This window comes from Numida meleagris, chromosome Z (genome assembly GCF_002078875.1).
Source record: "Numida meleagris isolate 19003 breed g44 Domestic line chromosome Z, NumMel1.0, whole genome shotgun sequence".
Classification (NCBI taxonomy): Eukaryota; Metazoa; Chordata; class Aves; order Galliformes; family Numididae; genus Numida; species Numida meleagris.
Window position 1 is genome coordinate 10,212,521 of NC_034438.1, and position 27,107 is coordinate 10,239,627.

At 40.3% G+C, this 27,107-nt stretch overlaps 1 protein-coding gene across 2 annotated transcripts in view; it reads right to left on the reverse strand.

Moving 5' to 3' along the window:
- NPR3 (natriuretic peptide receptor 3) overlaps positions 1 to 27,107 on the reverse strand; it is a 47,973-nt gene that overhangs the window by 13,827 nt on the left and 7,039 nt on the right. For both annotated transcript variants that reach the window (XM_021380467.1, XM_021380468.1), the window contains exons 3-5: positions 22,659 to 22,825; positions 5,770 to 5,905; positions 1,362 to 1,456 (exon numbers count right to left, since the gene is read on the reverse strand). In XM_021380467.1, the coding sequence (XP_021236142.1) occupies positions 1,362 to 1,456; positions 5,770 to 5,905; positions 22,659 to 22,825 (398 nt within the window). The remainder of the gene's footprint in view (positions 1 to 1,361; positions 1,457 to 5,769; positions 5,906 to 22,658; positions 22,826 to 27,107) is intronic.

Consider the following 27,107-nt stretch of genomic DNA (forward strand, 5'->3'; position numbering starts at 1 on the left):
TGAGTGCCTGTTGCAGCGTGAGCTCTAGCCACATGCAAACTACACGGCGCCATACAAGGGTTAACAACCTGCATGCCTGTAGTGAAGCCACCACTGGACTAGGTAATCTGTTGTTTCACCAGGACCTTTCAGCTTTAAACTCTGAATGGTCCTGGAAAAACAGCTCTGCTCAAACAGGGATTCATCTGGCTCAGCTCAGCTGAGAAATAAATGTTCACGTACTGGCATAGGAGAAATTGGCAAAATTAATAAAACAAAGAATCAATGAAACAATATTTCTAGAGTGAGGGATGAAGACAGAAATGAATGTAGCAAATACAAATAATAAGTAATCACATGTAAAGCAGGCTAATTGTAGGTATATACACCATAAAGCGGAGAGAAACTAAAATGAGCAACACGTTAAAAAGTCAAAGGTAACATGAAGGAAATAAAAGACAATTCAAACTGCAAGTGAAAGAACAACAGAAGGAAGGCTAAGAGAAGGAGATTAAATTGATAAACAGGATAAAGAGCTAATGGGCTGAACAAACAGAAAAGGTACAAGTTGTTCATACCAAACTTATCCCAACTGATTTGTCCTCCTAACTTCAATTAATGATGATTACTCCTACCTTGGGAGTGCCTGCAGTTTACTGCTGGAGTTTTTCAATAATTTTTACACATGAAAACTCATCAGACATCCTTACTCATGCAAAAAGGCTTCTTGAATTTGTTGTTGCTGCAGCGGTGACAAGAATAATAATTTCACCAGACTCCACACAGAGAAATGTCCACCACAGTTTGAATGCTGCTTCGCTTTTGAGCTTGTTGGGCTCTTCGTGAAGATGCGGACACCAGTAAAACTTATGCTGACATTTACTTTGCAACTAACAGTACAACTAACAGAAGCTGTATACTGCCACTTGAGTTAGGGCTGTGCATTAATAAACAACCCAGCCATGCTGTTCACTGTGTGCAACTGGTGCTACTTTGCATAGGCTGCTTTTCCCTTCTGTTTCTGCTCCTGCTGTCTCCAGTGGAATAACCCAAGTGGAATATGTTGTGCCCAATGGTCCTTTTGAGAAGAAGGACTTAATTATTTTAAACAATAATTTCTCATATTCACAATTTATGAGGGCTTAGCTAGCATGTCAGTTTTCATCTTTTAAATTTTAAAGACTAGCATAATGTGAAGAAATACACGTGGAACTGTCAAAGAAGTTTAAAGTTTAAAAATTGTTTAGGATAATTACTTCAATAAATTTTTTTAAAGAAATTATATGGGCTGCAGGTTGACATGGTTAAGCAACACCATTTTAATGTAAACATTTAATAGACAGATACCCTCCAAGTAAACTGATGACATGCTGTTTTCTTACCTCCTGTGTGCCGGCCTCTGGGTCTGTCATTGCAATCACTGAGAAATCCCCGTATCTGTCCCCATTGGCATCAATGGACACCTGCCCTGCAATGCCTAAAGAATGGCATGTGAGGAATTAGAAAATTAATTAGTTAAAATACCGAGCCTTTCCAAGGAAAACAAGAAAACAGTGGACAGGTTTTTACAGACTGATATGACAGGAAATCTCATCAGTCTCCCAGCATTTTTGTTGGCATTCCAAAAGAAATTGTAATTTCATCTCGATGTCTGCATTCCTGAATTCTTAACATTTCTCCATTTTAAATATCAAATGTGTAAGCCTGCTTGGGGAATACGTGATAAAAACCTAATCCAGAAAGCTAGCATGCAAGTACACAAATACACTTAATGTGGATTAATTACAGAGATTCTAGCCCTGAAATATCTATCGATGCCTCTATAAGAAGAGGCCAGCTCACGTGTGGCAGAGAACTCAGGGACATAGCCCTATGTTCTACAGACTTACGGAGTTGTTGCATCCATAGAGCCAGTTCAGAGTTGTTTCCACCTGATGGGATACTAAAGGAGTGAGGACTGGAGGCATTGTGTGCATTACGTATGCATTAAATCCTGTGTTTGTTTACATAGGATTGCCTGCACAATATGTTTGTGTTTTATAGTTTAGACCCCCAGTTCATTTCCTTCCTTTACAAGTCTGAGGGAAAGATCTGATATTCCCTCAGGCCAGCTGCCAGTCTTGCTCTACAGACTTCAACAGCATTCAGACTTTTAAAGCTACTCCAACTGACAGATCATGGCACTGTCCCAAGCAGCCCTTCAAAGGATGAAGTCACATTCAAAATTCTGCACATGAAATCATGTCTGAATCCTTATGAATACTGAAGTATTTGTTTTTGACAATGAGGAATAAATTAAACTTCCATTATGTATTTTGTAAGTCTTAAAGCACCATCTCTGCCTTCAACTACTACTCATTTTCCAGGAAACTCTAGGAAACTTGGAATCACAGACTCATAGGATAACTCAGGTTTGAATGAACTTCAGGAGGCTTCTAGTTCAACCTTTGGTTCAGAGCAGAGTCAGACAACAATTCAGAATGGGCCGCTCATGGCTTGGCTCTACCTGGTTTTGAAAGCTTCCATGGATGGAGGCTGCACAATATCACTGGGACAGCCTGCTGAATGTTTAACTGTCATGATGAAAATACATTTACTTATATTCAGTCTGATCCTCTTGTTCTGGTGTATGCTCTTGCCTATGACGAGCATGACGAACCTTCTTGCTGTGTGGGGGGACAGAGCTGACCGAGCACTGACACAGGTTGCCCAGAGAGGTTATGGAGCCTGCTCCAAAAGCCACCTCGACACGGTCCTAAGCAACCTGCTCTGGCGGTCTCTGCTTGAGCTGGGGTTGAGCCAGGTGGATCCAGAGGTCCTGACGACATCAGCCACTCTAGGATTCTGTATAAATCAAACAGGTTCTTGAAACCCATCAAAAAATACCAGTTAGCTCTGATGAAGCTCCAGCCTAACTATAATGAAGACACTGCAAGACTTTGCTGATATGCTTTGTCGTCCTATATATTCTAAAATGTGATCCACCACTGCCTGACACCAAATACAGCCATTTACAGAAGTGCAAGTTAAACAGGCATCGGTTTACATCAGTGCTACACCAATTACATGACTAAACCAGGCACAAAGCAGTAGAGAATCAGCTTCTCAGTTACTGTTAGTCAGAAGAGAGAGATCAGGTAGAGTATAAATTCCTTTCAACATACCTAACAATATTAGATATATAACACACTTCTATTTATCTTTTCCCTTTTGAGGAGCCAGGAGTACTTCAGCCTACTGTGATTTTCAAAATATGCAGTGTTCACCAAAAGATTTACTATCATGCATGTATTTTTTTGAGTATAACAATACAGCAGCTGAACAACTGCACATTTGATTACTGCAGGAATGGGTATAACCACTTGGCTACAGAATAACTTAAAGCAACCAAAAAAGAGCTGCAACATCCTTGCCTAAATAGCAGCCTGCTTTCTGGATCTCACAGAAGGCATTAAGAAAGACAACACTGGATTATTAGAACTAGGTACTAGGACTTGTTGAAACTTAGAATTCCTATGGGATTTTTAATGGGAAACACTTGTATGTTACTTTTCCATCTGAATCAAAGAGTATGAAATGTTAACATTTCCTGCAGTGTTCCTCCTTAAGAAATATTTTCAGGAATTTTTAATTAATGAAGTACTATGTTTCAATCCAGGTAGGAGAATTTTATCTAGGCTCTCTTTATTTCATTATGTTAGATACTTACATATAGACAATTTTGCTTCTTTTTCAGAGGATATTAAATGGAGAAGAAAATATTCTCCATAAAATCTTCCCTGCAGTCGTATCAGGGTGTCTCTAACAATTCAAGCACTAAGAAACCCTTTGATCAGCTCAGCCATATCCTTTTGTAAGCACACAATATCACCTGTGCAGATGTAGCTGGCAGAAGTGTATGCTGCAGGAAAAGGCACCGTCACCCTGTTGGCTTTCTGGGGGGTCACCTAAGAGCAGGCTGTAAAATGAAGTGCCCAGGCAATTAGATATCTAGATGCCAGCAGTTAAATTAGTATCCTTAATGCAATCAGAGTTCTGATTGTCAAGGCCTGCAAAAGTGAATTACAAACTTTCAGCCCTGCAGTAGACTCTGGTGGGAATATAGATTTATAGAATCATTTAGGTTGGAAAAGATGCTTAACATCAAGTCCAACCATCAACTTGACACGATCAAATCTCCTTAAGTGTCGCACCACATCCATGTGGATGGCCCACACTCTGCAATTCACTTCAGAGAGAAGCTTAATGGTAGAATGAAGGATGGCTTGCAAGACAACAAGTTGAAGATCTCTTTCAAAAGCATGTTTGTTCTTGTAAATTATACTCAGTAAAGTACTGCCAGAGAGAAAATGGCAATATAACATGGCATTTTGACCTTTTCAACTGAATCCTCTCAGCTCACCTGGACAGCTACATTTTTCAGAATAGCTTTGACAGGTCACCCAGAAACAGCAAATTGGTTTTCAGAAGCAGGGAAAGAGAACATGTCCCCCTGTTGGGTTTTACAAGTCAGGTGTAAGAATCAGACACATAACCTGCAAGGAGCACATGGTAGTATAAAATAATTATATGGCCACAACAGCTGGTGGCTTCCCAGAGCAAAAAAGCTGGCAAGAAAACAGGCTGTGCTGGAGCATCTGCTCACACACAGTGTAGCCAAACCGTGAGCACAGTACAGTCTAACCACGAACCGTGTCCTCAGACACCAGATCCCATCTGTTAAAATCGTGTGTTTTGGGAAGTCATAACTACTTAGGGAGGCAGTGGCACATTCAGCAAAATCTCCAGCTAATGCAGGGCTCTTTTTAGGGTGACTGCAACCACCATAATTTAAAGCAAATCTTGTGTTACCTTAAACCACACTGGGGCCATTCTCCCTTTTGGTTAGATTACAGCTTCAGAACAGAAAAGAGTTTTGGAGCTGCTGTTCTTCTGGCCTTCTTCCATAATATCCAGTGCACTCTAAGAGTATCTGGCTACCAAGTTTTTCTTACATGTTTAATCATTCACTACTTATCTAGGGGAAATGTTTCTTTCTCTTAGGCATTTCCATAGGAAATCTTGCCAACTATACACTAAAAGACTATTTTGTGATATTGGAATATAATGAGATGGATGAGAATATTATATGACAGATGAATCCAACAATGTCACACTCAACCCTCAATTTATTATGATCCTCACTTGGCAACAGTCCTCACATTGCTTTGCATTAATGGGACAACATTCATATGCCAGTTGCACCACAGAATCTCAGCCTACAGGATTAGTAGTGCTGCTGCCTCTGAGATAACATGCACAGCTCCTGAAAGGAGGCTAGGGAAAAATCCTTCCAGGGCCCAGAAGAGCCCTGGCAAGAAACAACAACAACAGAAAACCTGGCACCTGCTTGCCCTGATCCATTCCCAGGCTTTGAGATGAAAAAAAAAAGGTCAAATGGAAAAAATGAGGCAATCTTAGAGCTAATAGACGCACAAGAGTAAAGCGAGCAGTTGTAATCTTTTCAAAAACAAAGAAAGAGCCTGAGAAAATTATTGGTATTCCTTTACAACATCTGTGAGGGTCATTAAATTGTTAGTAGTTCTGAAGCTGAATAAGACCTCTAGGGTCAGTGCATAAAAAGTTCAGACTGGTAAAAAAATGTGAGCTTAGTCTTAAAGATCTTTCTGGTTTCACATGGATATCTTCCTGTTTCTTAAGAGTGAGATAGACACTAGTCCTTATTCTGCACACAACAAAGACTTGATTTTTTTTCCACTGTGAAAGCTGGCTTTCTACATGTATTCTTACCTTCATATGTTCTATTACGTGTTTGCTGAACAATTTTTTCCCCGTCTTTCTTACTGAAACCAAACTTCAGGACTTCCTGTAAAGCCAGAGCATAAAGAAGGATAGCGTCGTGGAATCCTTCCACAAACATGTTCACCTAAAGAAAAAAAAGGAAGCAATGGTAATTGACATGTGAAAAAGCATGTCTTCCCAATGAAACTGATTAACTGGAGAGAATATCCAAATTAACTAAAACAACACATTTGGAGTTTTTTTTTTTTTTTCCCCAACTGCAAACACATGAAGGAATGCCCCTCAGAGAAAAAAAGAGGAGGACAGTGAAAACAGTTTTTGAAAACAGTTAACCACTATCTGCTATTCTGAACATTCAAAACATGCTCAATACTGTGTCTGAATAGCTCTACAGGTAGGGGGAAGATTTTCTGATCTCAGTTGCCATGCCCAGCCACATAAATTCTGTGGCTGACGATGTGAGATTCTCTCAGGTGCTGACCGCCTTCAACCCACAGCACTGAGTATGCCCTTCTCCCCCTGCACAGAGTCCTTAGCAACTCTCTGGATTGAGAAGTATGTTCTACCATGAATTTTTTGGAGCGTGCAACTAGAGGATTTGTTTGTTTAATGATTATCACTTCCATTTCTGTCCCTCATTCAGCTGAGCACCTCTCCACTAGCAAATGAACAATGCAGGAAACTGTTTACCCTCTACAGCAATGCATTCTCTGGAACTGTCAACAGAAGTTTCCTTTTATTTTTTTTCCACTAAGCACCGTTAACAGAATGAAATGTTGCTTTCTATCTCTAACATAAAATGTCAGTGTGGCAAAGCAGCTCTGTCTCCCACATGTCAATCCGTAGCTTTTGGTCTGCATCCTGGTGAGAAACAACAACAGTTAAAAGCAGAATGCTTGCAGAAACATTACAGGTTTGTACACTAGAGTCTGGTCTGCTTCAGCGATGAAACAATGAATTATTATTAGCACACAAACGTGGCTTGAGCAGCCCAGGTATTTCTGTTCTGTAGGCAGCAATTCACATCTCAATCAATGCATTCTACTGGCTTGGTGTAAAATAATTCAGAAAGATTTATCTTTTCAGCTGGAAGAATAATGTTCCCATTCACTCATAGTTTCACTGCAATGGAAAAGTTCCTGATGTACTAAAACTAGCAAAGGCATAAGCACAGATTACACCACGTTATGAGGTCTCTTACTGCCATTTCCAGTGAACACCACATTTCTGTAAATGTTCTCCTGGATAGAAAAATTACTTAGCTTATCCTCCACTGCAGCATATTGACAGAAAAAAAAAAAACACAACAAAAACATTGCTAAATAAAGTTGTTGCTAAATAAAGTTGCTAAGTAGTCGAACTCCCACAGTTTTAGCTGGGCATTGAAAAAGTTAAAAGATAAAAACATGTAGGCAGTTAAGTAAATAACTGCTCCACAGATAAAAAGTATTACATAGCTGATTGGCTGAGCTGAACTAACCAACTCCTGGTAATGTAATTACATGCAAGACATTCCTTCACTCTTAAACCAGTTGCCAACAGTAAGGAGAATTTCAGAATTATTTACTGATAATACAAAAGTTTACATTTCTCTGACATTTAAAATTGAACTTTTAGATAATCTGGCTTATGTTTCATTAAGAAAATGCACCACAACTACAGGCAAAAAACCAACAGTGCTACAGAAGGCACAGAACAACTTAGCTCAGTCTGAAAGCCAAGGACTAAATGGCAGCTGCAGTTATTTTGACCTGAGGAGAAAGGAGGAGAGAAAAGGTGAAAATCAGGCTTCTGGTGGAATAACAAAAGCTGATGGACAGAGTGCACACAAGGACAAGCTTTGCCAGTGTGGGGGGATAATATTTCAGGATTAAAAAACAAAACAAAAAACCCGCCTCAGAGTCCAAGGGGCCTGCAGATAATCAAACATGGGCTTTCTTGTTCTGACACTCATTCTCTTAGGGAGAGAAATGAGTCCCTCTAGCTGCCTTACCTCCCTGCTGGCTGATTTACAGCTTGTGGCTGGCATCACTTTCAAGGAAAGCTATTTTGTTGCCTCCTTTGTCCATGGCAAAGGCCTCTCGGTGTAACACAGCAACCTTCAAAATCCATTTTGTCAGCTAACTTGCTCAATCTGAAATCTACCCATGCAACTGGCCTGAAAATCCTCCTGTAGACACTGCAGACTTGCCAGATGAGTGCTGGCAAATCTCAGTTGGCAGTTTGGGAAGTTATTGCGGCAGCCACCTGCTTTGCCTCTTGCTCAAAAACCCTCATATTATAGAGGAAAAATCACACTGAAAAATCATCAGAAGATCATCTGTTCCACCTCAAAGCTCCTCCTGCACAAACCCCATCATTTTACCTTTCATTATCAAAGAAGGTGAAACTGGTAACCCGTGTCATTTCACATCTTTTCCTAAAACAATACTATTTAATAATTATAGCTAGAAAGCACTCCCCAGTAAAGCTGTACGTTGGGCATGCTGGCTACTTTTCTTACTATTCCAGTAACATTTTCAAGCACCATTCTTGAAAGGACATACCAGATACCATGAAGGGCATAAGGTTTTCTTCCCTTTCACCTCACTGTATCATTTAGAAGTTGCCATGCTCCTCCATGGAGACAGAGTTGCAGGATGTGCAGGAGTACTTTAGCCTACAGTGTACATGATACTTGAAACAGGAAGAATCTTACAGAGATGAGTGACAGCCACAGAGAGTTTTTAAGGGCTTGCTGTTTATTTGTTCCCTTTTCTATCTGTCCAGAGTTCATTCAGGTCCATTTTGTAGTCCTGTTCGCTTCTGACTAAGATTGTCTACAACAGATCCCTCAGAATAAAAAGAGGGCAAAGACTGTGCCAGATTGTGCATCTGATACCACTTTTGACTTACTAGAGCAGTGTCCCAAGCCTCATAGTTCCAGGAGTTCCTTTTTGGACAACGGCAATTCTGAATGTAACCATACCTCATGTATCTCACTGGTAAGAAGGCTTTTCTTTATTACTCTACATTTTCTTTTTTAATCATGTCTTTTGTTTTACATTTAATCTGAATTTTGGCCATCAGAAATGATTACACAGACTATTTTCCCTCAACAGTTTTTACACTTTTTGTCCTGCATTTATTTGGATTCCAGAATATCTGGCAGGAATAACAAATACAAAAAAAAAAAAAAAAAAAAAAACAATCAGCTCAAAACCATCCTTTCCTCGGTGCAAGAAATATACAACCATGAGAAAAAGGGTTAAAACAGCTAGAGGAATTCTACACTCCATGTGTGTCAAACTGTGAAGTAAAGTCATTGTGGAGATGTCTTCACAGGTTGCTTGAAGATCTCCATATTAACTAATAATGTGTAGTTCAACATTAGGCAGTCCTCAGGATGAAACTACACAGATTATAAAAGACATTAAAGATCTACTAATCTTGTAGATAATTATCAGTTCTCTTAGTTAAGCACTAATAAAAATATTTTTGATAGGATTGGACTAGGTGATCTTGTAGGTCTTTTCCAACCTAGCTAATTCTATGATTCTATGATTCTATGATTTTCCATTTTTGTTTATGCTTTTAATATTTTAATTTTTATTTTAATTAAAGCTGAGCTTCAAATGCTGTGGTTGTAATCTGAACATCAGGTCTATTAAAATAGCGCTGGGTCTAACCTCTACTGCACAGCAAAGCCACCTCACCATATGTGTCATCGAGCAACACTGAACTTCTCTGGAGGCTGCAGTACAAATAAGTGGAAGCCCCCTGCCAAGATACATTCCTTGTTACATTCACACTTGATTCACGGTAAAATATAACTAATGAGCAGATCATTTCTACTGTAATTAACTGTATTCTGTAAGAAAAGAATTTAAATAAAAAAAATTACACAAATTTTACACAGTTCGAAGTTATATAGTTCCCCAAGCAGCTATAGTGTGACCACACCGTTCATATATACCAAGGTGTTAACAACATACACAGCAATGCAAAACACTACCGACATGGAAGACAGCCAAGCTGCAGCTATGCAGGACCTACAATTTTCCATATCCTGCTCACTGACTGTTAAGTAAGGTTATTCTCTTGTATCTGGAACTGCCAAGCTCTGAATCCCAGCAATTAGAGTAATTTATACCACTTCAGAGCAAGGTGGGGAGGATCATCATTAGTTTCTCTCTACTGCAAAAGCAAATAGCTAGTGTTCCCTAAATGATGTCTGAATCTGCTTCCCAGAACATTCACAGGGATTTTCCAGCTGTTGGACTGCTGCCCCAGCCAGAACCACTGAGGGCTCCACAGGAACTGCATGGGACATACCCAGACTTTCTGCAAAAATCTCACCAATTTACATACTTGACATGGGTTTAAGAACTTGTGCTAAGGCTCAGGTGATCTAATACTCATTTAAAGTCCACTGATAATTCACTCTCTTTCATGTTAGTACACAGGGCTGAAAGTTTAACTGATCAAGTTATGCAGGTCTGATGCTATAATCACTTAAAACTCATCTAACCTCAGAAGTAAGAATACTGCAAGCAAACCGTCATGTGTTTTACCAATACTGTATAATACTAAAAACTTATAGCGTGACACAGTAAAAATATGGCAACAAAGTACAAACGTAGAATATTTCAGGTATGTGTACACCATGATGTACTTCACACTACTCTCCTGACATGCTGTTTCATCTCCTACATATGACTATGGACTTCTGTGGCACAGAAATACACATTATATTTTAAGTAGATTTTTTCCTGCTATCATTCTGCTTTAATCTATCTCAGCAGTATCCCTCTTAGCAGTTCTAAGTCATTTCTCCATTTTCTCATTTTAATCCTTCTTCAACAAGCCCATTGTAACTACTATTCTTATTTTATGAGCTTTTTCAAGAAACCCTCATGTTGTTAACTTTTCTACATCCATTTCTGGATGTCTAATTCTGGTCATCTTCTGTTGAATGACTCACAGTCCAGCAACACACTCTTTATATCATTTTTGAACAGGAACTTCTATTTGCCAATATCATGCACTATTGCCACAGGTGCTGTTACTGTTATAATTATTCCTTTATGTTCCCAGGATGTCCAGCAAGACCTTGATGAGTTGCTATACTACTGAGCTGCACAAACCCAGAATAAGGTCATGATCTCCACAGAGTAGGTGATCAGCAAATACAAGTGATTTGGTCTTAAGAATTATTTTTTTTGTAAAAAAGATCAAATATGTTTGCTACAATCATTTCCATAGATTTTTTTTGCTTGCTTAAACAGAATGAGGACCTTTGGATAGAAGTGATATGTAGGCTAAGGATTTGAAGATGACAGAATGATATCCTCACATCTGAGTGCTCCCTGCAAATATGGAAAATGCAATTTGAAGGCGTAATGCTATAACCACTTTCAGCTTTGCAGTAGTCCTACTGCCACAAATGCAATACGATCCTGAGTGTTACCACCATACTGTGAGTCTACAGCACACATGATTTCCTAATGCCACAATGAAACAGAAACTTGAAATATTCCTAAATGCAGTCTATGTCTACCACAACTCCTAAGCACCTGGATTGGGATTTCAAGGACTCCCAAACACAGTAAAGGATTCAGTCATGGCTTGCTGTCATAAACAGCATGTATCAGGGTGCCTACAGATGCATAACTTGACTTGTTCCCACAGAAATCATGCCACTGTGAAACCAGCTCAGCAATAAAGCTGCAAAACACTTAATCAGAACTGTATGTTTAAATACCTACATACTGAGAAGGTGGCATATTCTCTCAGGCAACCAGTCTGGTTCCCTGATTGAGTAGGACCTTAGCAGTTCAAAGAAACAGGAAGGAAAAGAGAAAAAATAACGGAAACCTGCCTTCTCTGGAGAATGCTATTTCCTCAATATTAATTCACAACTGGAAAAGAATATATAGTGTTCTGCCAAACACAGATGTAACCAAGGACAAACTCTCATTGTATTTACTGATACCAACTCTGTACAAATACATAAGCTGGCACGTGCTCAAGAAGTCATTATACCAAAGCTTAGGACTTGTTTTTCAAAATGACAAATACTATTTTCCCTAGACTGATTTATAATTTGGGGTTGAATCTAATATCACATCCCAGAAGAAGATGATGAGCATTCCCCAGTGTGAGGAGATGTCATACAGCAATAAATCATCCTGCTTATTTTATTCAAACACTATTGCATTTCCCAAAGGAGCATGAATTCAGGCTTTCACAGGAAGACAATGTGCATGCAGAAATCCAACAGAGGTGCATGCTATTTTACTATTCTGCAAAGCGACGGTCATATTCTGCTTTAAAATTACAGGTTAAATATCAGCCTTGACAAATTATTAGCATGGCAGTTGAACAAAACATCACTTCCCTTCAACCTGAAGAAGGCTTTTTCCAAGAAGGCTGCCTGCTCTTCTCCATCTCTTCACTGGTATTGCTACAATGGTGATGGTGACTGCACTGGAGACAGAGATGTGAGCCTCTCTCTAATGGTTCTGCACACTGCATGACATGGCCCTGCAAACTACAGGAGTTTTCAACTCAAGTGTAAAAAAGAAGGCACAGGTGGAAGAAACAGGAATGTGGTTATACCTGAGAGCGAGCACTGTAGCACATCTGCTGCCCACCTCCAGCATGAAAGAGCCTGAAAGCATCAAGAAAGACACAGAGCTCTTGGAACGAATCCAGAGGAGGGCCACCAAGATGATCAGAGGGCTGGAGCACCTCTCCTATGAAGAAAGATTCTTGTTTAGCTTGGAGAAGAGAAGGCTCCAGAGTGACCTCATTGTGGCCTTCCAGTACTTGAAGGGAGCGTATAAACAGGAGGGGAACAATTGTTCATGAGGGTGGATAGCAATAGGACAAGGGGGAATGGTTTTAAACTGAGACAGGGGAGGTTTAGGTTAGATATTAGGATGATGTTTTTCCACACAGAGGGTGGTGACACACTGGAACAGGTTGCTCAGAGAGGTTGTGGATGCCCCGTCCCTGGATGCATTCAAGGCCAGGCTGGATGTGGCTCTGGGCAGCCTGGTCTAGTGGTTGGTGACCCTGCCCACAGCAGGGGGGTTGAAACTAGATGATCTTTGAGGTCCTTTTCAACCCAGCCCATTCTATGATCCTATGATTCTACCATTTGAGAGATAAAATATTTAGAAAGATCCCAGTTTCTACTGATTCTTGCATCAATTGCATCTACTCTCAATTGCAGGAGAAAGGGGAATAAACCTCTCCTAGGTTTTCTCCCTGCCCAGATCACCAGCTGGGGCTAGCTTGCTGTGTCAAACCCTTGTTCCACCAGACAAGGGGATGCTTCCCCTGATATATCACCTGCAACAAACACAGTGTAAAACTCCCACCTACTTCAAGGCCTGATGCAAACCAGAAGCTGGTCCTCTGTTCAACAAAATGTCTGCTGAAATAAAAGAAATTTATTTTTATTTTCTTTTCATTAATTAACAACTAGTGTCTTGGATTTACTTTAAAAAAAAAAAAGCAACTAATTTCAGAGAGTTAAGGGATTTTGTCAGTGAAGTCTATTTTCTTGGAAGGGGAAGAAAACTAATCACAGAACCATCGCTCTGCTCTTCTATCTCCTCTACATTCTTTATGCTCTCTTCCTAGTTTTGCTTAATACCCCATTCTCGAAAAACTGGGAGATTTACTTACTGTCATCCAGCCAGAGCAGCCACAAGCTGCTCTTTTGTTTCAGCCGTGAATTTCTTTTGTTTCAGCCGTGAATTGAAGCAGAGACCTATTCAATGCCAGACTGCAGGAGAGCCTCACTGTAAAACTTTGTCACGACCGAGCCCAGCCAATGTGCAAGTGCATGGAGAAGCCCCACCACCACACTGCTTGTGTGAGTTGCCCATTGTCTGCTTATTTATTGCTTGCAAACGTCTTGTATCATCATCTAGGAAACAGCTTTAAACACCTAGTGACTGGTGCCAACAGGCTATGCAGGGAGCTTTCCAGATGTAACCCAAACCTGCTCTTTCCATTAAATACAGGCACGGGAATCTCCATCTCAGCAGATTAGATAGAGCCTTACCCACAGTCAGCTCACGTAAAGGGGCTCTCACTTTCGCTGCTTTACATGAACTTTGGACCAAACCCTGCAGTATGACATCACCCAGCCCAGGACTCTCCACAGACCTCCAGGAGCATGACCAGAGCACAGGGAAGATGAGTGAGAATTGCCCCAGTCTGGGGTTCAGGAACACTTTTGGAGACAGACTTTCCCCCTGCAATCCCCTGTGGGCTTTATTCCCGGCTCTGCCAAACATGCTCACTGATTTCTTCAGCAAGTCGATTTCAGCCACTTTACCCATCTGTAGTTTGGATTCTATATTGTGTTTTAATGCTGGTCTCAAAGTAGTACAACTGCTATAGCTGTTTTGCAGCACTGCCTTTGTACCAGAACTGAACTACCTACAGAATAAACATTTAATGGGATTTTTTACTTTACGTATACTTTACATATACAATATTCATGTATTAAAATTTTCTCCAAGGACTCCAAGCTACCTATTAAGGCAGAATCAGAATATGTATTAATGGATTCCTGCAACTAAGGTCGAATACATCCCACCATATTCACAACAAATCTCTAAACATAAATGATCAACACAAAGGATCTTTAGCACACGGAATTATATTACCACTGGTTGGATGCTGAAGGGATTTAAACTGTAAAAGGTATAACTGTCATTCTAAAAATTTAACATTTTTAGGATTTCCTGCCTTGTAACAAACAGCCGTTCAGGTGATCAGTTACAGAACTACATTCAGAAGCTGTACTTCTACTCACAGTGGCAAAACATGAGAGTCATTAAACAGGCTATTCTTCTCAGCACAGAGAGGAACACACAGAAATTAAAACATGCTTGTCACGAAGAGAGTATTTTAAGGACCCCACTGGTAGTCTGATGATAACCTGTTCTACAGTTGGAATGAATGCTTACATTTTAAGTTAGCATTTTATGCAACAGATAAGACATTTTAAGTGCAGACGAACAACTCGTAACCAAAAAAACACATCAGTACTTTCATTAGGTATTAAGTTTTAAATGCCAGCGAGTTAGCTTGCTTTTAAAGCAGAAATATATTTCAGTTTTCAGCATGACAGAGCCACTCATCTGAAAAAAATCAGTTCCACTTGCTAAAATAAGCTAACTAGTTTAAATAAATGCAGAGCTAGGACAAACAGGAAGGACATTTTTTTGTTAACTGTTTATCTTTGTGCAATTGTTTTGAGTTTTGGACTTCTAACTTTATTACCAAACCACAAAAATCACAGAAGTATTTTATTTTCTATACTAGGAACTCTCAAGATCACGTCAGTTCTCACACAAAACTCAGGCAAAAACACTAAATCAGTTTTGTGGAAACTCAGGCTCAAACTGAATTTACCTGTGGTATGTTAGTTTGTGAATAAATACTATGAGGGTGGGCTGGTAAAAATTCAATAGGATAAAAAGCCACATAAGTTTATCACATTTACTTACAGAGCTATGGAAGGAAAATGGTTTTTCTGCTTTGCAGCAAATTAGCAAAAGCTATCCAGCATGGCATTTGCTTTAAAAACTGTTGTAAGGTCTGGATAAACACGGACCATTTAGGCACAGCCAAAAGTGGCGCTTAGCTCAAAAGTACCCTCAGAGCTAAGATTCGGCATTCAAGCTCCTTGTTCAGTACTGGGCGAGGAATAGGCACACAAAAATAGGATTCATAAGCATCAGCACAGTGGCTCGACCTTGACCTTCACCTCCTTGAGAAGATGGAGGACAGTGAGAAAAGACCCCATTACTCTCACCTAGGCAGGTAACAAACTCCCTGCTGCACACAGACAGGAGTTTTTAGAAAAAAAACAGCCACAGGCAGCCAGCTCTTTCAAATCCCCTACCCCTTTCATCTAAAAGCCCCAGGGCTGCAACAGCTTTCCTGGCACAAAAGAAATCCACAACTGCAACCTTCCTTGGCAGGAGCCTGAACTCTGGCCCTCCCCTGCCTGGCACCAGCCACCTGTCTGCAGGGCACCCTGGAGCATGCGTGCCCTGGACCCAAACTCAGGTGCTGGTGGAGAAGTAAATCATTTACCACTAAATACCAAGGTAACTGCGTATACTGACTTGTAAATCTCAATGGCACAGAACTAATGCAAACCCTCAGGCAGCTATTGTTTCCATTCAAAATATTTTAAAAATAGATGAGTTATTATTGTTATTTTCTTTCAGATACTGAATACCTGACAAAATGCGTCCAGCTGGCTGCTTAACTCCTCTCTCCATGTGGTGACAGCACTCAGGCAAGGGGGCTGCTATGTCCCCCTCTCCAGTTAAAAGATGTGTGGCCTTGGAGGATAGGGTCTGTCTTGGGGCTGCCCTCAGGTGGTACAAGCTTCCAGCACTTGGCAGTGAGCATGCCAGCGTAGTAGGAGCTCACAGACATGTGGCATTACTGCTTTCCACCTTTGTGAAATCTCCTGGAAGACTGTCACTTAAATGTCACAGAGACCCCTTCTATTATTAGGGATGGCTTTTGCAGTATCAGTAGCCCAAATGAGCATAGGAAAGTTTTACTGAACAAACTCAGCATGGGATCTGCCTCTGGGGAGGCAGCAGCTCTTTTGCCCTGCAGCCCTTAACACAGGAATACACAATTTGGGTGCTGAAGAACTGCCCCTTTCTTAAGGTTCATAAATGAAATAAATACTGAAATCTTTGCCCTGTATATTTTTCTGTAGCTTGAGGTGAGCCATGCAGGTGTCTCCCATTAGAACACAGCAGGCAGCTTCGCACCCAGGACCCTGCTTTTGTACTGCAGCTTGCTATCAATAGATCCCAACATGGGACACAGTTTATGCACGGCTTACATGAGTCTGTGGTTGGTTTTGATTTTTTTTTTTTTTAATACAGTTCAAAAGGAAGCTGTCAATGCGGTGTGATTTTCACAGGTTACTTAGGGAAAGGGGCAGGCAGAAGGCACTACCTTCAAAAAGAATAAATAAAATAATATAAAATAATAATAAATATATATAAATATAAATATAAAATAAAATAAAATAAATAATGCAAAAAGAATGAAAAAAATCAGTTAGCAAAGGTCTTTCATTTTCCAAGTGTCATTTTGCGCAAAGCAAGAGGCATAGTTTTTTTTCCCCACCTTCATTCAAACACCACTGAGACAAACTTGTGCGCTATTTAATATCAGTAGCAAAATTCCCATAAATTTAAATAAGACCTTAATGGGACATACAAGCATTTGGATCATTAGCAATGCAAATAGCATGCAGACACCTTATAAACAAAAACAGTTTATGAACTTTGCTGGGAGACATATTTTTCACACTTTATTAGTGGAAAATAAGGTGTATTTCTAGCAAGCACTTCAAAGGAATAGTGCCTTGCCCATACATTTCTGTGTGTCTGTTTAGTAAAGTGGAATGTGAATGTCTGTGAAACCGAAGTAAAAACATGGGGCTATGGAAAATATACAACATATATATGAAGATCAATTCTAAACGTCTACATTCCCAAAGAGTTCAGATGTTACTATTTTCAGATATACCTACAGTTTTATTTTATCTCATTCATAGTTTGAACAGCTTCAAAAATATGCTTAGGCAGACTAGAAAATCTAAACAGAAATCCACTGGAAGAGAAGAATAATTTCTTTCTTTTCCTGTCTTTTATGACATCTGTTAACTGCAAATAACATACTATAACACTGTAGTTTTCCCTAAGACTCCAATGTGGAAGACAGTGATCTTTCATATTACTGAGAAACAATTAACTTCAGCAAAAAAAGTGCCTGCTATGTTCATGGAAATAAGCAGTTCAGAGATCAACATTGCTCTCATGGAAATTGAAAAAAGTCTCATTAATTTCACAGGGTGAAAAGCTGGTCTCAAAAATCCTAAATATGTTTTACTAATAGAAATCATCTTGTTAATAAGCTGGCATGTGAACCCATTTTTTTTCTGGCTGCTGAAAGCAGCTTGTGGTTTGCTTTTATTCTTTTGAACACAATTAGCAAAGCACTCCAGCAGCTGAATAGACCTATTCATTTGAACAAATTATTCCCTGGCAGAGTTTTAAAAAATCTCCCCCAAACTCTCTCTCATTCTGGTGTAGTCAGAAGAGACACAAAAGCCTGACTGTCATTAATCTTGCCTGGCTATGTCTGAAAAACACAAGTGGGACATACACTGCTGAATACGTTACATTTTTACCATCTCTCTCAGTGACATGACTGAATTGCTTGCTTCTCCCAACACTTATCTTAGCTGGTATACAATCCCAATTAAAAGGCTGACGTAAGGAATACACATGGGGAAGAGTCTGGCACGGATGTTATGGATGGGATGATAAACTTTATGAGCACAGCTACCTCCCACGTAGCTTTTGTAGTTAACTATTGGAGCTTGAACAGTTGTTCTGATGCTGAGTATTTCTCAATTCAGAGGGCTAAAACCAAAAAAATAACAGACTTGCCCTTTCAAAAAGGTAGTAGCATCTCACTGATCTAATTAATCTATGTTGCTCTCACTCTGCGCTCATTCTTTCAGTAAGATTTACACGCAAATTGGGCTCCAGTTCCCTCCTCCTGCAGCCCATTTTCAGTGTTGCAAAAAGGTCTGTGGGTAGGATAAACCCCACGCATTCACCTAGCAAACAATACTGTCATGTAGTTAATACGGCAGAAATATTTAATTAGTTGCACTTTCAGCTTTTAAATGAGAAGAAAAAACAAGCCATGGGTGGTCTGTAACCTCAGAAGAGCAAATATCCCAGGCTGTAAAATCATCCCTGCTCAGAATACTGGGTTAGATTTAAAAAAAGCGTTTATTGAATCCTATGCCTGAGTCAAGAACAGAAGATGCATTAAGAACTTCCAAACTGCACCGTACTACCAATTCATTATGTGTTCAGCATTATTTAATAAAAATGGCTTATGCATATACTTTAACTGAAACGCTATTTATTCATAAACATTTTTAACTAGAATATCTGTTGGGAGTTATGTACACACCAATTCAAAGACAGTTTTAAGTTCTTCTGTCAAGTAAAAGCACGCAATGCCCATTGCTGCCTGACCTAGGCTACAGGTCTGCACACAGAGATAGTCCCATATTTTGCTGTTAACCCAATGGTCTCAGTTGCTTCAGAAAGCCCAGGACATGTTGCTGTTAATATCTTAGTAATAAATCAACATTAGAAGTGATTAAAATGCTGTAAGTGTAACAACATTAAAGCAATTCTATTGTCCCTACACCTGAATTCTGTATCTGAACAGATTTTTGGAAGGAATGCCACTTTGGGTATAATTTTACAGAAGGCAGCCTCTAAGTAAGCAGTAAATGAAATGGTCAGACTTTCTACCAAACAACATGGCGCTTCTTGAAATCAGGCAATACGATAGCGCAGGCAGGGAATATTATCATTTTTAGTCCTATCCTCTACAACTACTGCCTACCCAAATAATTCTAAGATGACCTCTCAGGACCTCTTCATATCCCTTAAATTTCATTGCTGTTTTGTTAAAAAGTGTTTAAGGAAACTTCTTACTACACAACAGAGATTCCCTGACAGAGAAATTGCCTTTTCCACACCTTCCTGCTCCCTCAAAAGATGTGGGGTTCTTTTACTTTCCCTACCATCACAGCGTAACATCCCTGCAAAAACAACAGCAATTTCTGACATGGAAAAGATGCATCCAGAACATATTTCCTGATTTTTTTTTTTCACTTACTTCTGTGTGATTTCACAGCTGGAGATGAGGATGACCAACACTCTTTGACCTGATACTCCTCCAAGGGTGTGTTGTATTAGGCGAAAAACAAGGGTGACATGTGTTCTGCAGTCCAGCAGTTTGACAGCTGTTTTAGGACTTTGCCCTTTCTGTCTCTCTTATCTTTCCTTCTGTCATCTGGTTATTTTCCATTTTTATGATATTCTTTTTTACTAGATAATAATGCCTTTAGCATTAGCGTTGGCAAGAAGCCAGGACAAAATGGCAGCACTAACTACTTTTGTTTCTGTTATGGTCACTATGAGATAATTCAGGCCATAGATCCAGGGCTCACTTTTCCCATAACACTGCAAAAATCCACACAGAGAAGCAGAAACACTAAATGCTTCAAATCCAGATTTGTCTGAATTTGTCCTCTTGGGACACAGCTTGCAGAAAAGGACGAGGATTGTATTTCAACACCCACTGATAGGACTTGAGATAGACTGTACCACAGACCGCCTTTCCCCACAGGTTTTGTTTCTAGGAGCAGAACCCAGCAGAGAAAATCTGTCTCTGTCACTTCCCAGCCCATTCAGCTGAATGACCTCCCCCCAGAGAGCTTCCCTTGGAGAAAACAGCCCTGGTCAGCATGCTTTGAGGCTAACATTGCTGCTTTCCTCCCATGTTGCCAAAAGCAGTACTGTTAATGAGGCACTGTCCGCTACACACATATCCTTCAGAGAGGAAGGAACTGGCCCACAGTTTAGCTTTTTATTTCTCCTTGAAATGTTTCCCCTCTGAACATGGCAGCAAGACAATCAGTTAAGGGAATATGAGCCACCCCTTTCTCACTGTTAAAACTGGGAAAAGGCAAAATCCACCATGAACGGTTTTGCATCACAAATCTTATTAAAGTTCACATACACACACGTATGTAACACATAGTGTTTTTGTTATATTCAACCCAAGGCTAGTGCTTTTAAGTTATATTTCCCCCACTATGTTAGGAAGCTGTGAAAAAGCAGGTGTGGGAGAGTTTGCTGTCATCTATACACACTGAGCATCCAATACCAAGATATTCTGCCCTGCTTTTCCTAAATTCTTTTCCCCATAGCCAAGATTGGTAGCTCCTAGGTGGAAGCCCCAAATCCCTACAGCCTCCACCAGGAGCTTCCTGCAAGTCACGAATTGCCATTTCAGTCAAGAGGAAACTGCAGTGTGTGTATATAGATTGTAAATCCTCCCTCTGTCCCAATGAGAATGGGCTGGGAAGTGTTCAGAAAGCCAAGCGGTAAAGAAAGAGTGGGCAGATGAGTAGAAATGTCAGCAGTGGGAGCCCTTTGCGACTGCTTGGTAAAGGCTGATTTTTCTGGGAACAGATATGCTTGGAACAAGGCAAAAGGCTCTGGATCCCAAGCAGGAAGAGGATGTATGGGGAGATGGCCCTCCAAGCTAGACAGAAGGTTGATGCTGAGGCAGTGCGGAGCCAGGCACCCCTGCAGCTGCCCTGGGACTGCCAGGAGCACGGCCAACACAGACATCCGATTACGTAAGCAACCACGGCCTGAGGAAAAAGGACTTCCAGCAGCAAGTAGAAGAATGTTGAAGGAGTCTGCCCAACAGACAGCTTGCAAAATCTCTCCCCATTGGCACTGGGGATACAATGGATGCAATTCTGTTTGACCATACCACAGCTTACATCTGTCCAGTGTCCCTAACTCAGCATCTATGCTCAACTGGCACGAGGTTTGCAGTGGGCTCCCATCCTACAGAACAGCAAAGCTTCCTCTCTCCCTGATCCAAATCATCTTCCCTAACACGGCCCGTCATCCACAAGCTGGGCAGACACCATCTTAAGCTCTCAGCAGTTTAAGTCTTCTTTCATATGGGAAAACATCACACTGCTTGCACTAGAAATGCCAGAAAACATTCCAACTGACACTCTTCAAGGGTGACTGGATCTTTAATATTCAAATTTGCATTTCTCACCAACCACAAGCAAGAACAAATGGCAGATTTTCAAGATACATGTCTTGCTAAGTGACATATGCAAAAAGGCACGTGGAGGGAAAAAGGAGGAATAGCACAAATTAGTTCCATGCATTGCTCAAAACACATTTAGCAGGTTCTTCAGTGAGCAGCACCTTGAACTTGCCAGCTGGGTTTTCTCTAGTAATGTGAGGCAAAGAATCCAACAAAAGATTATTTTCGTACACTCTGAAAGCTTGATTTTTACAATACAAGCCACTGATGTGACTCAACATAACATTTAAATCAATACATTTCAATCAAGTAAATCCACATTTTTGCTTTGAACTAGAAAGATGATACCACCACAGGGGAGAGAGACACAGTGCTTAAAGAGCTGAGGTAGGTAGCTAAGTGGAAGCTAGCAAATGAGAGTTTTGTGTTGCTTTCTTGAATTTAGAGCATAAATTCCCTCAAATCTTCTTTTAGGAATGCTCTGGATGTCTTTCTCTCATTTCTTTTAGCCAAGATGACAGCTATCAAGCAAATTCAGCCTTGCTGCAGAATCTTAATTTCATAGTCTACTTCTCAGCAACATTTGAATTTGCTTGAAAAACAGCATAATATAATGCTTTAGTTTATGAAGTCAAAATTTCACTTGTCTTCATGGGTTCATTATTCCTCTCTTTGTAGGCATATATCATAGCAAGAAAAGTTCTGTCTCACACTCTTAACTGCAAGAGATTCAAGCTTTTCCCTTGACAGCCATTATTCCTAAGGAACTGTTCGTATTACAGCCCTTATTTCCTACAGCTGAAGACTGGTCAAACTCTCTTCAAGCTTCATCTCTTAACATATTTGGAAGATTTACTCTCCAACACATGGAAGGTAGACTGTCAAGGAAATGTTTAGGATGAGCACAGAAGTGGCCATAGACGATGGGGTGCAAACCTAAGCACATCTATTCTAGCTGCTACTTGCTTTATCCCCAGGGAAGAAAGAGAAAAAAAAACATTATGTAGACAACATAATGAATATATAATAGTTCAGTTAGAACTGAACACAGGTGTTTCTGTTCTGAGGAGGGCTCACTGCTACTTTTGCTTTAAGAGGGAGTGTTACTTGAAAAAGATGCTAATACCTGAAGTCTGTCACCACGTACTTACATAGTCATCCTCATGCAGACCTTGCTTCTGAACAGAACTTTTCACTTCTAGGGAAAACTTCTCAAACTCAGGCTTCACAGTCCTCAGCAGAGTGATTGTTTGGAGGTATGAGTATGCTTTCTTTGCTTCAAGGTCATGCTTGTCTCCTCTCCTCCAAGAGCCATTTCCTAAGGGAAAAACATATTTTCAGCTCCAAATTAGGTTCCACTATAGGACCACCTTCCTTTTTCCATCCAAATGTCCCCTTTCCCGCACTTTAGGCAGATGGCAGAGTACAAGGGAAAACTGAACCTCCCCCAAGAGCTGGAAATCACGCAGTGAGGAATGGCTGATGGGAAGTAAATGTGCAAATGGAAAGACAGCTTTACTCCCATGCTGTGCTTGCTTATTTTTAAAGGGTGGGCTGAAGTCTAAATATGATGAGAAGACATCTCAGAGCAAAGAACAAGCCAGATTTTGAACACAGAGATTTAAGTTACAACAAGTGAGGGCGGATTTGACCACAAAGTTTTTATTTCATGTCACCTCACTGGCAACGCTATTCAGTCCTGTGCAGTCAGAAAGGCACCAGTAAAGTCAATAGTATGATCAACACCCTGAATGGGAGGCAGATGCTGTATCTACTTCTCTGACAGCTCTCCCACTGCGGTCAAGGAGAAAACCACGTGTGCAGTGGCTGCCAGTGCAGCATTTTTCTTAATGGAAAAGAAATACTTACAAATAATTGGGATTCTGTGTCCATGCTGCATTTACATGTTTTGTGTCACAGAAGGGAAATAATTTAACTCGGAATACTAGTAAAGTAATCAGAATTTTAAAAGCAGGACAGTTGACTAGCTGCTACATAGCAGAAAAATCCTTCTGTCTAATGAGTGCTGATGCTAAAAGGTTCTGAAACCCTGATCTAAAGCTTCATGAGATCAGTGAAAAGGTTGCCCTGGATCAGATTCTGGGCTATTTTGCATAAAAAAAAAATCAATAAAAGAGATAAAAGTGATAGCCCTAAGCAGTGTGCCTTTAAATACTTACAAAAAATTAAAAGCTAGACAATCTTTTTATTTTTGGAACAACAGTGAGAAACTCCCTGTAATGGCTAAATAAGTAATGATGAAGACTAACACTAAGCTCCCAAAGGTGACCTGGAAGCACACGTGACCTTGAGATGAGAGTGGATGTGGCTCCTCTGCTTGGTTAGAGGACCATGATGCTGTTTGAACCAAGAGAAGTAAATGCTTGGGGAGCCTTGTGCTTAAAAATAAATAAATTAAAAAAAAAAGAAGATGCTAATGGCATAGCAACAACTGAGTGCAGGTGTCAAGCCCTTGGTGATGTTTATATGGCACTACTGCCTAAAAGGAGTGTCCGTGGGAAAGCAAATTCATCTACAAGACCTATCAGGTCCTCCTAAAGCAGGTGAATACTGAGCTTGTGTTCTTCCCCCAGTATCCCAGGTACTGCTGCCAGTATTTTGTTTTATTAAACAAAAACAAACAAACAAAAAAACAACAGGCAATAAAGGCAATGAAAAAATTGCTTTCCCTCCTCAGAGTGCATGGAGGAAGCAGTGAAGGACCTGCACCTCTCAGGAGTAAAACTCTTTACTCATGGTGATTTTGGATCAAAGGCAGCTCCCATTACACAGCACAGGGCAGGGGGCCCAAGCCCAGCTGTGCCCTGAAAAATACTCTCATTAAGGACTGGTAACAAACTGTAATTTTTTTTTTTTACCAGCTATTTTTTACAGCTCTTTCCTTCTCCTCTGAAGAAACTTGAGAAACTTGCCTTGGTTTAGGGTCAAAATTATGTATATCAGGACTCCATTTGTCAGACTGGGTGGAAACACTGGACAGAAACTAACATCCTGCAGCACGATCTTGCCCTGAGAGGCAGCACTGCTTCCTTCCTTGCCTGTACCCAGTCCTTTTTACTACTTTCAAAAAAGAAAGAAATGGGAGGATACAAAAAGGGGTACAAACCTTGCTGGAGCCTTAAAGCTGAAAAACCTCTGCCCCAGTTGTGTACCTGCATTTCAGAGGTGCAGCATTTAAAAAGTATGATAGAGACTGTAACATGGCGGGGTTTGCTATGGCTTTGTGCTTACAAAGGCAGACTACTAAAAGGAGTGGGATCACATTAAAAAAATGATAGTGCTGGTGGAATGTGAATAAATTTCTGCCTTGGACATTATACATATTTATTTTTAAAAATACTGACACTGGGAACAAGAAGCTACACTTGCATAACAGAGTTCCTAAAATAATTTCCATATTTAAATTCCTTCATGGATTGTTTTGTGGGATGTAGTCTTGCCACAGTACTTATCTGCAATTATTGCTGTCTTGGCATTAAATACGTCTGTGCTTAGGAAAAATTAAAAATATTCAGAACAGAGGGCAACAACAAACTGCAATATGGTCATCTGAGCTTAAAGGGAAAGTGCCAATCGTCTCTCACATCCACTCTTAAATCATGTGCCTCTTAAAATTCCAGCACCTCCTGGCACTGGGAACAAGGAATTCACAGAAAATGTCTCTACATTTCCCTTCCTGTGTGAGATGACCACCTCAAGTCAGTTTCCAACAGTTATTTTGCTCCTCTTTGGAAACATTCACAAAGAAACAGAAAAATTGATTAAAAGAATTATTCTGTAGAAGCATCAGGAAATTTCTGACAACACGGACATGAGGTAGATATTTATAATCTATCCCTTGGAAAAGCTACAGGTAGACTGAACTAACTGTATGCAAAGGAGGATGATGCTGAGACCTCCGAGACAAATGGGCACATCCCTGATCTGGGGGCTTTTGCAACATTGCCTCCTAGTAAACACCATCCTGAAATGAAAAACACATTACAGAATGCAGCAGCCCACCTCCTGCAGCTGCTGCTCTTACATGAGCAACTCCTGCTCCACAAGGACCTCTACAACCCAGACAGTCACTCTGCTCACTTCAGCCAAGGTAAGGAAATCACCAGTTTTAGGGCGCAATTCATCAAGGCCGTTTCAGACACTTAAGGATGAGGTGAATCACCATTCGGGGTGCCTGACTTTCTCCTGTGACTCCAAAGGGAGCCCAGCTCACATGCGGACTTGTATTTGGGGCCAGATGAATCACTTCTAATGAAATTTTACTCTCTGAGATGAAATTCAGCAGTAGCAGAGCAGTAAGACTCACTAGCAGCAGCCATAGAGATTATATGTTCAGTAGTTTCTAGGCACAGGTGAAATCAAGTCTGCAAAGCTCCCACAGTATAAAGAAGGCCTGAAACTTAGAGTTTTGTGACTGTTGATAGGAGTAAACCTTCACTTTTTTAGACTGGCCCTGACTGAAGCTGCAGTGACAAATGGTTCACTTATGACACAAGGGATGAAGTCACTGAATTTCAATCAGCCAGCAGACCACCTTGACTTGAATCACTGGCTTTGATCTTGCTCTGCAATTTTATCTTTTAGTTATTGGAGTAATTTCCTTATTAGCTGGCAAAACTTGGCACTTCTTTAGCTAACTTAGAAGACACATGTAGTGTTATCTTTGCTTCTTTAAATATCTACAACTCTGAATTTAAGCAGTTACAAGTGTTCATTATAGAGCTTTTCAACAAGCAGCACTGTTTATTTTAAAATAATCTCAGAGGTGATAGACGGATAATGAAGTTTACGTGAAAGAATTTAACTTGCAATTGACTTATTCATTAAACAAAATATATCATCTTTTTGTGAATTTGTTTGTTTTCTCTTCCTGTTTATCAGCTTTTCAAGGATTGAAAGAAAACAAGTTTCCCTTCTTTCACAACTCCCACCTGGTTTTCACTTCAAAATGAATTCATTATTGTACTGGATTAGCTAAGGCAGGCTGCAGGGGGAAAAGTATTCTCTCTGCACCAGCAGAAGCAGCTACTCCGTTCAAAAGTCACATCGAGACTTCAACAAAATCTAGTTCCCAGACAGAAACGTCCCTCAGCTTCAGCCATATGACATTGTTTAAAACTGTCAGCAGACACATTCTTCCAGTATTACCTTCCATTTAACTGAGACAGCTGAGAATGGGTTTAGTCTCTATCATGCTCTGCCATAATAACAGATGTAACTGAACAGGGATGTATTTCAGAATGCAAATGCGTTTAATTTTTCAGTTAATTTAACTTGACACATCTTATTGTATTTATTTGGAATGAAGTAAGTTGCTGTGATCAACCCAAACCTAGCACTTTTGGACAGTCTGTGCTTTTCCTTGCCAGTGCTTTCTGTTCAACGCAACAGTGCTGGACAGTTTTGCACATACAGTTTGTGATCAAAAATAAACAGAATGTATAGATCTAGCTCAGAAGTGACTTCTGGAGACCCTGGACCTGCAGCTGCACATTCCCATTGTCAGCACTCATGCCTCCTTTCAGCTGGCCACATGGACTGGGGCACGCCAGGGAGCCAGAAGAGCCCCTGCTCTGAGA